The 8537-nt window shown below is 49.3% G+C and overlaps 1 protein-coding gene across 2 annotated transcripts; it reads left to right on the top strand.

Annotated features, from left to right (window-relative positions):
* Window positions 1-2402: 2402 nt before the first annotated feature.
* On the top strand, window positions 2403-8415 carry klhl18 (kelch-like family member 18). Of its 2 annotated transcripts, none has more exons than XM_076972745.1 (10): window positions 2403-2564; window positions 3782-3912; window positions 4021-4161; window positions 4292-4490; window positions 4839-4999; window positions 5633-5769; window positions 5917-6139; window positions 7234-7338; window positions 7434-7545; window positions 7675-8415. In XM_076972745.1, exons 1-10 carry the CDS (start codon window positions 2430-2432, stop codon window positions 8059-8061), a joined length of 1731 nt encoding a protein of 576 aa, XP_076828860.1. In that variant the 5' UTR covers window positions 2403-2429; the 3' UTR covers window positions 8062-8415. The 2 variants fall into 2 exon arrangements, with proteins under 2 accessions (XP_076828860.1, XP_076828861.1); XM_076972746.1 differs by lacking the exon at window positions 2403-2564 and adding an exon at window positions 2581-3339.
* Window positions 8416-8537: the final 122 nt, after the last annotated feature.

Genomic DNA, 8537 nt, shown 5'->3' with positions numbered 1-8537 from the left:
CAGAGTCCTTGCTGAAGAAACCATCTCCGAGTTTTCTTCCAAAGTTCTGCCACCTACGTCCCAGACACGACGTTTATTACACGACATTTTGATCTACCTCATTACCATGGGCTTTATTCACCATTAAACACTTTATCAGCCCCCCGTTGAGACCAACGGTGACATCACAGGGTCACCTCCTGAAGAGTTACCTGTGTATGCTTCACTCAATCTGCATCGCCAGTCTCCATTGGTGTACATCCACCACACCATCCTGCGTTCACAGGTGGAGGTGGTGGATGGCCATGCCCATCTTTGTCTTTACAAAAAACACAAAAAAGATAAAATGGCTGTCCTCCTTAAATATGGGCAAAATTGTGTAAAGAAAAGAAAAAGATAGTTGGCTAAGTGAAACGTTTTAATGTAAATATTTAATGTTAATTTTCTCTGCAAATCCCTTGCCTTCTCTCTTTCCGCCTTCACTCACTCTCATGTGGTGTGAAGTCCAGTCTTGTCTGGGAAAAGTAGTGCTGTTGTCTGTTGTGGGACACCATTTTGGATCCTGTTATATTTGAATATGAAGGTCCTGCCTGTGATACAGTCCTGCAGTTGTGTGACATCAGCACTGCTCAGGGCACTTACCAACAGGACTGGAGACAGATGGACCTTCAGGACTGAAGACAGATGGACAGATGGATGATCAGAGCTGGTGACAGATGGACTGTGGTGTGTATGTGTGAAAAAACAGGCTGCTATGTTTCACTGGTCCGATGGAAAGTCGAGATAATAAAACATGAAAATGATACATTCAAACAACATGAAAATAAAACATTCAAACAGATAGATTCTAAAGAAAATAAATCCCTCAGCAGACAGAAACCCCAACACAGGGATGCACAAACAGACACAGTCACAGACACAGACCCCAACATAGGGATGCACAAGCAGACACAGTCACAGACACATGGATGTATGAACAGACACAGTCACAGACACAGGGATGTGTGAGCAGACACAGGGATGGCCCAATCCTTCTAATACATGTGACTTCTGTTTCACCAGAATATTCCCTGTTCAGGTTGAGGCAGCTTTGTGTACATATTAAACCACTTTAGTTCGGGTGTTATTTCTTCAAGCTGTTTAGGCTGAAAACATGTTATGGCTGTGCTAGTGTTACCCAATGTTATACAACAGTTTGTTATTTGACACTAAATTCAGCATTTCTATTTCTGTTTAGTTGTTTTACATCTCCGTATCCACAGAAGACCGTGTTCCAACTACGCAACACTGACGTGTCTCCAGTGAAATGTTGAATGCTTAGCGTGAGGGATCAGGTTGCGTGTGAACATCAAGATGTTGACAGAAGGTCATGTGGAATCACAGACTGGTCATGCACCTCAAAGCTTCCAGATACTGAATCCTAATGTTTTATATTAATTAGGTTACTGTTGTAGGATAAACTCCAGTTACTATAATGTTGATCTTCAGTACCAGTACCAGTATCAGTACCGCCGTTTCCTGAATGGCAAAATGGGATAGTGTCGCCTTCAGTGGTGTTTGTTGAACATGTCTCCAGACTCTCACTTCATCTTTCTGCACCTCCGTCCGCACCTCCTCTGCTGTTGGGACACACTGTCCAGACGGTGGCTGATCCATCACAAAGTCAGTGGCAGATAGTAACATCACCATCTATCTCATTATTCTGTCCACAAGAGAATCACAAATCAAACAAGCAGACCGTAAGAAGCAGATAGTAAAGTTGTGGTCTGTGGCCTTCAGGTTCTGGATTAATGTCCACACCGTAATTCAGACTGGGTTCATCTGGAGGCAGATACTTTAGTACACTCACACTCAAGACAGCCAGATTCAATCCACTCTTGAGTCTCTTAATTTACTTTTCCATAGAGCAAAATCTTTCTTCATAGAGCCAGTCTACAAACATTTGAGCATTCAACCTTGTGTGATTTTAGTTAAAATATTGGGAGTACTTTAGTGAGTAAACCTTTAGTAAATAAATTACTATTTTTTATTTTATATCATTCTTATTTAGGTCACATTTCCAGATTCCAGTGTGGGCAAAATAAAAGACTTACTTCTCCTTTTAGCGCCTAAATAATCCCTTTGAGAATATAGCATAATCCCCAACAATCTGTAGACTAATCTCTCTCAACCCAAACGCAGTGTTAATCCAGAGTGACGAGCCTTATAAACAGCGGACTATGACAACATGTAGTTTTTAATTCTAGTGTAATATTAACACAGTTTCCCGACATAAAAAATAAGAGTGTACTTGATAACGTGCTGCGTTAATGTAAAAGCCCCTTTGTGAGGAGCGCTGTCTGCTCCCGTTTGGATTAAGCCGGGTACTTTATTATTATTCCGGCTACGGGATCCGGCGGAGCTCAAAAACCTTTAACGTCGCGTTTTATAACTAGTTTTCCCTTTCCTCAATGACGATGGGTGACATGATATTCGAAGAACTAGAAGATTTGATGCATTTTTCTGTCCACGATTTGCCAACTCGTGGATATTCGGTCATGGAGGAGATCCGACGGCAGGGGAAACTTTGCGATGTCACCCTGAAGGTACTTGTATTTGATCGGAGACAGTTTTCAGGGGCTTGGACGAGTGCTAAGCTGCGGGCTAAGGCTGCGCTAGCTAACAGCGTCCCTGTCAGCTTTGGGCTGGACACACACCCGCCAGTCTGTGTGTGCGGTACATCGACGTCTTTAACGTGTGGGACAATAATGGGACCACTGACAATGTGATGTTTACAGAAGAATCAGATGAGTGCTCTAACTAACTAACTAACTAGCTTAGCTCCTAGCTAACGTTTCTCGCCCTGACCTGCAGCTACTAAGTTAACCCTTATGAGTATAGATGAACCCTTGCGAGTATAGATGAACCCTTGCGAGTATAGGTACACCCCTCTGAGTATAAACGAACCCTTATAAGTATAAATTACCATCGTTGTCATTTTGTTATAAACATACCACCCTCCACTAACTGTGGTTAATTGTGTGATGGACAAGAGGAACCGTCCAGCTAAGACCACAGATCAGTTGTCTGTGGTGTGTCCGGTTGTTTTCAGATGTTGGTCAAATGGCACAAATGTCATGAAAATATTTCCGAGTCCATTATTGTAAGTATAGTGTGAGCATTAAACATGAACTAGCTAGGTTATGTTGAGTCTGTGATTTGTTTTCCTGTTTTCCTGTGACTATGCTCTGTTCTACGTTAGACATCCGTTATTGGTCATGGAAAACCTGACCGGCTAATTTTCTATGTCTGACTTCCCAGTGCTCACTACACTTCCCACAGCCGCTGCCTGTTCCAGTGCTACACGGCGTTATGCTTAACGTGAGATTACACACACCTCAAAATAATCAACAGCCTCTTTTGTGGGCCAAGCGAGTGATTAATCCGTCTTACTTATTGCAGCCCCACGACCTTCTTGTCCACTGGCTAAAGTCGCCCTCACCCCATCTGTGCGACAGGTCATAAGAGACGGTGACGTCTGCCGTCACTAGGACACTGCGCTTACAATAGTATGTAGCATGCAGCTGGCCCCAGAGTATTGTTTTTTGAAGAGCATTATTCAAAACCCTGTTAAGCAGCCAGGCCCTTTACTCGTGGGTTGCCGGTAGGGGTGTGTAGCGATTGTGTGGACAGCCACTGACCGTTTGAGTGAAGGCCATGTGTTTTCCTCCCCAGGAGAGTTTTCACCAAGTCCCAGTATAAAGTGGAATGTATTTATGTGGCGATTTATTCCGATGGACGTGTGTTGGGGGTTGTGTTGCAGGTGGGCGAGCACAAGTTCAGTGCCCACAGGATAGTTCTGGCGGCCTCTATCCCCTACTTCCACGCCATGTTCACCAACGACATGGTTGAATGCAAGCAGGATGAGATCGTCATGCAGGGGATGGACCCCAGGTGAGTGCGTGATGCTCCAACTTTGCGTCAGTTTTTGGTGTTATCAAAACTCTTTTTCTTGACCTGTTTGGCTGATCGTGGGTTTCTCCTCTTTATTCCCTCTCAAAGTGCACTTGAAGCTCTGATCAATTTTGCATACAACGGACACATAGCCATAGACCAGCAGAACGTGCAGGCTCTTCTGATCGGTGCCAGTTTTCTGCAGCTCCAGAACGTCAAAGATGCTTGCTGCTCTTTTCTCCAGGACAGGTACCCTCCTCTTCCTCCTTTCTCCAGGAGAGGTACCCTCCTCTTCCTCCACGATGGCGTTGCCAAGCGCAGTGTTGGTGCCGTGCGCCCCTCCTGCTGCGTGACCACCTCCTCGTGTCTCGTCCCACAGGCTGCACCCCAAGAACTGTCTGGGCGTGCGGCAGTTCGCAGAAACCATGATGTGCACCACACTGTACGACGCTGCCAACAGCTTTGTGCACCAGCACTTTGTGGAGGTGTCGGAGTGCGAGGAGTTCCTGAGCCTGCGTCCTGAGGAGGTTCTGGAGCTGGTGGGCTGTGATGAGCTCAACGTCAAAGTTGAGGAGCAGGTGTGTGTCCGGGCTGCTGCAGGGCCTGTCCTGGTTTGTTCCTTGTGTGAGTGTGCAGAGACAGACTGTGATATCCACCAGTGGCCATTAAAGGAGATGGCGGCTTTAATCTAACGGCTTAGCTGCAGATCAAGCGTCATGTTCATATATGTTTACGTCTGTTATGTTTGTCATGCAGCAAAATGTTCCCCTCAATTCCTGATTCCTGAGGGTTAGGGGTTAGGGATGACGCTCGTGCCTTATCCCATGGCCCGTCCTGAGTGCGCTAGGTCCAGACTCTGGGATGGGAGCGGTGTTTTCCCTCCTCAGGCGTGTAGTTGATGGTCTCCGCTGTGCTCTGCCCTGCAGGTGTTCGAGGCAGTGCTGGCGTGGGTGCGGCACCAGCCTGACGAGCGAGAGTCCTGCCTGCCCGACCTGCTCTCCAAGACCCGGCTACCCCTGTGTCGCCCGCAGTTCCTGGCCGACCGCGTCCAGCAGGACGACCTGGTGCGCTGCTGCCACAAATGCAGGTCTGCTGTACTAACCACCTACACACAGCCCTACAGGCTACACTAACCACCTACACACAGCCCTACAGGCTACACTAACCACCCACAGATAGCCCTATAGGCTACACTAACCTCCTACACACAGCCCTATAGGCTACACTAACCACCCACAGATAGCCCTATAGGCTACACTAACCACCCACAGATAGCCCTATAGGCTACACTAACCACCCACAGATAGCCCTATAGGCTACACTAACCTCCTACACACAGCCCTATAGGCTACACTAACCACCCACAGATAGCCCTATAGGCTACACTAACCTCCTACACACAGCCCTATAGGCTACACTAACCACCCACAGATAGCCCTATAGGCTACACTAACCACCCACAGATAGCCCTATAGGCTACACTAACCACCCACAGATAGCCCTATAGGCTACACTAACCTCCTACACACAGCCCTATAGGCTACACTAACCACCCACAGATAGCCCTATAGGCTACACTAACCTCCTACACACAGGCCCTATAGGCTACACTAACCACCCACAGATAGCCCTATAGGCTATACTAACTGCCTACACACAGCCCTACAGGCTGCACCCAGGTGATGTGAGGTTCACACTGGGCGTGTGTTTCTCTGAGCAGGGACCTGGTGGATGAAGCAAAGGATTACCACCTGATGCCCGAGCGCCGGCCACAGCTGCCCGCCTACAAGACCCGGCCGAGGTGCTGCACGTCCATCACGGGGCTCGTCTACGCTGTGGGGGGGCTCAACGGTGCAGGTACCCACTCACTCTTGTCCTCACACACCTGAATGTCTGTAGTTGTGTACTTGTGGGCTAAGTAACGCGTCTGGTGATCTTTAATAATCAAAAGAATACCGAGTTTACTGGTTGGGAACTTTTTCTGTTCTGCTGAATTAAATCCAGGCGACTCATTAAACGTGGTAGAAGTGTTTGACCCAGTTGGTAACTGCTGGGAGCGCTGTCAGCCAATGAGCACAGCAAGGAGTCGAGTGGGCGTGGCTGTGGTCAACGGGCTGCTTTATGCCATTGGTGGTTATGACGGACAGTCTCGGCTCAGCACTGTGGAGGTCTACAACCCAGAGACGGACACGTGGAGTGGGGTGGCCAGCATGAACAGCCAGCGCAGGTACCCCCCCCCCCCCCCCCCCCCCCCCCCCCTCAAAAAAAAACCCAAAAACAAATCTGTTTATCAAATACATTGAATTGTTTGTTTAATGAAACCTATTGCAGAGCAGTGATTACAAGCTGTTCTAATTTGAATAACCATTTGAGCTTTGAATAAGACCCATTTGAATGAGGGATTGAAAAGCCTCATTTGAATACCAGATGTGCTGCAGGACTCCTGTACCCCACACTCTGGGCTCGTAGAAGGAGCCGGAAGCTGATGCTTTAATTGGTGCAGGCTGTGGTGTTTTAGGGAGACCAGGTCTCCATGGGAACAGACACTGCTTCAGGATCACGTGGTACTGCCGTTCATCCTGTTGGATGTAAAACACAACCTTTCTGAAGTTGAAGTTGAGACCAAAATAAAATGTTAATCCATCATGTTACTGCAAAGTGGCTTCTGGGACTCTCTGTTCTAGAGCTGTGCGGAATCTAGAACAGTGCAGTAGTGACTCAGTTCTAAAGCTGTGTGGGATCTAGAACAGTACAGTAGTGCCTCGGTTCTAGAGCTGTGGGGGATCTAGAACAGTGCAGTAGTGTCTCGGTTCTAGAGCTGTGGGGGATCTAGAACAGTGCAGTAGTGCCTCGGTTCTAGAGCTGTGGGGGATCTAGAGCAGTGCAGTAGTGTCTCAGTTCTAGAGCTGTGGGGGGATCTAGAACAGTGCAGTAGTGCCTCGGTTCTAGAGCTGTGGGGGATCTAGAGCAGTGCAGTAGTGTCTCAGTTCTAGAGCTGTGGGGGATCTAGAACAGTGCAGTAGTGTCTTGGTTCTAGAGCTGTGGGGGATCTAGAACAGTGCAGTAGTGTCTTGGATCTAGAGCTGTGTGGGATCTAGAACAGTACAGGAGTGTCTCCGTTCTAGAGCTGTGGGGGATCTAGAACAGTGCAGTAGTGCCTCGGTTCTAGAGCTGTGGGGGATCTAGAGCAGTGCAGTAGTGCCTCGGTTCTAGAGCTGTGGGGGATCTAGAGCAGTGCAGTAGTGCCTCGGTTCTAGAGCTGTGGGGGATCTAGAACAGCAGTAGTGTCTGAACAGCAGTTTGTCTCCTTCCTCTGTAAAGTGCGATGGGGACTGTGGTGGTGGATGGACACATATACGTGTGCGGCGGTTACGACGGGAGGTCGTCCCTCTCGTCGGTGGAGTGCTATTCCCCCGAGACGGACAGGTGGGTGGAGTCTTCCTTCTGAAAGCTCTGTAACTCTGAAATAACTGCTGTGCCACTGACGTGTGTGCACACGTGTGTGTATTCTCCCGTCCCAGGTGGACGATGGTGACAGAGATGAGTTCCAGCCGCAGTGCCGCGGGTGTGACGGTGTTTGAAGGGAGGATATTCGTTTCGGGGGGCCACGACGGTCTACAGATCTTCAACACGGTTAGTGAGAGAACGTTGAAGCTCTGTGGGCGAAGGGTGTAAGTCTTTACATGTTCCATGTTGGAAGGAAAGGTTGGGTGTTTATGTTCTTAATGTTATGGCTGACTGAGTCTTCCTCCCCTCCACCAGGTTGAGTACTACAACCAGCACACCGCCCTGTGGCATCCCGTCACCGCCATGATGAACAAACGCTGTCGGCACGGTGCCGCCTCCCTGGGCAGCCAACTCTACGTGGTGGGCGGCTACGACGGCTCCGCCTTCCTGAGCGGTGCCGAGGTGTACAGCTCCGTGGCCGACCAGTGGAGCCACCTAGTGGCCATGAATACCCGGCGCAGCCGCGTGTCCCTGGTGGCCAACAGCGGCCGCCTCTACGCTGTGGGAGGCTACGACGGACAGTCCAACCTCAGCTCGGTGGAGATGTACGACCCCGAGACAAACCGCTGGGCCTTCATGGCGCCCATGTGCTGCCATGAAGGGGGAGTTGGGGTGGGCTGTGTGCCCCTGCAGCCTGCCTAGCGGGTTAGGGTTAGGGTTGGACCCTACACCCTACACCCTAGTGGGTTAGGGTTACACCCTACACCCTATACCCTCACTCTAATGGGAGACACTGAAAGCTTTTTTTACACGTTGCGGTCTCGCTGTGTTGAACTTCCACGGTGGGCTCACCACGCCGACGTTTTGCCCTCGGTCCGCACGTTTTCACACGAGATGCTACAGGAAGCCTTAAAAACAGGAACGCCAAACACACGTCAGTGTATCTCACGTCAGTGTATCTCACGTCAGTGTATCACACGTCAGTGTATCGCTGCCTTAAAAAAAAAAAACGCATTCATTCAGAAACGGGACACGTTCCTTTGGGGAGTGGGTGGGTGTCGAGCGATGAGGTGTGGCTGCCCACTGAAGCTGTGGGTGGAGTCACTGCACACAAGCCTCGTGATTGGTGGGAAGGGAAGGCTGACGGGAGGGAGGGAAGGTGTGTCTAAAAGCAGAAT

This window comes from Brachyhypopomus gauderio, chromosome 14, assembly GCF_052324685.1.
Source record: "Brachyhypopomus gauderio isolate BG-103 chromosome 14, BGAUD_0.2, whole genome shotgun sequence".
Classification (NCBI taxonomy): Eukaryota; Metazoa; Chordata; class Actinopteri; order Gymnotiformes; family Hypopomidae; genus Brachyhypopomus; species Brachyhypopomus gauderio.
The sequence above is the reverse complement of the archived record's forward strand: the minus strand, read 5'-3'. Positions and strand labels throughout refer to the sequence as shown.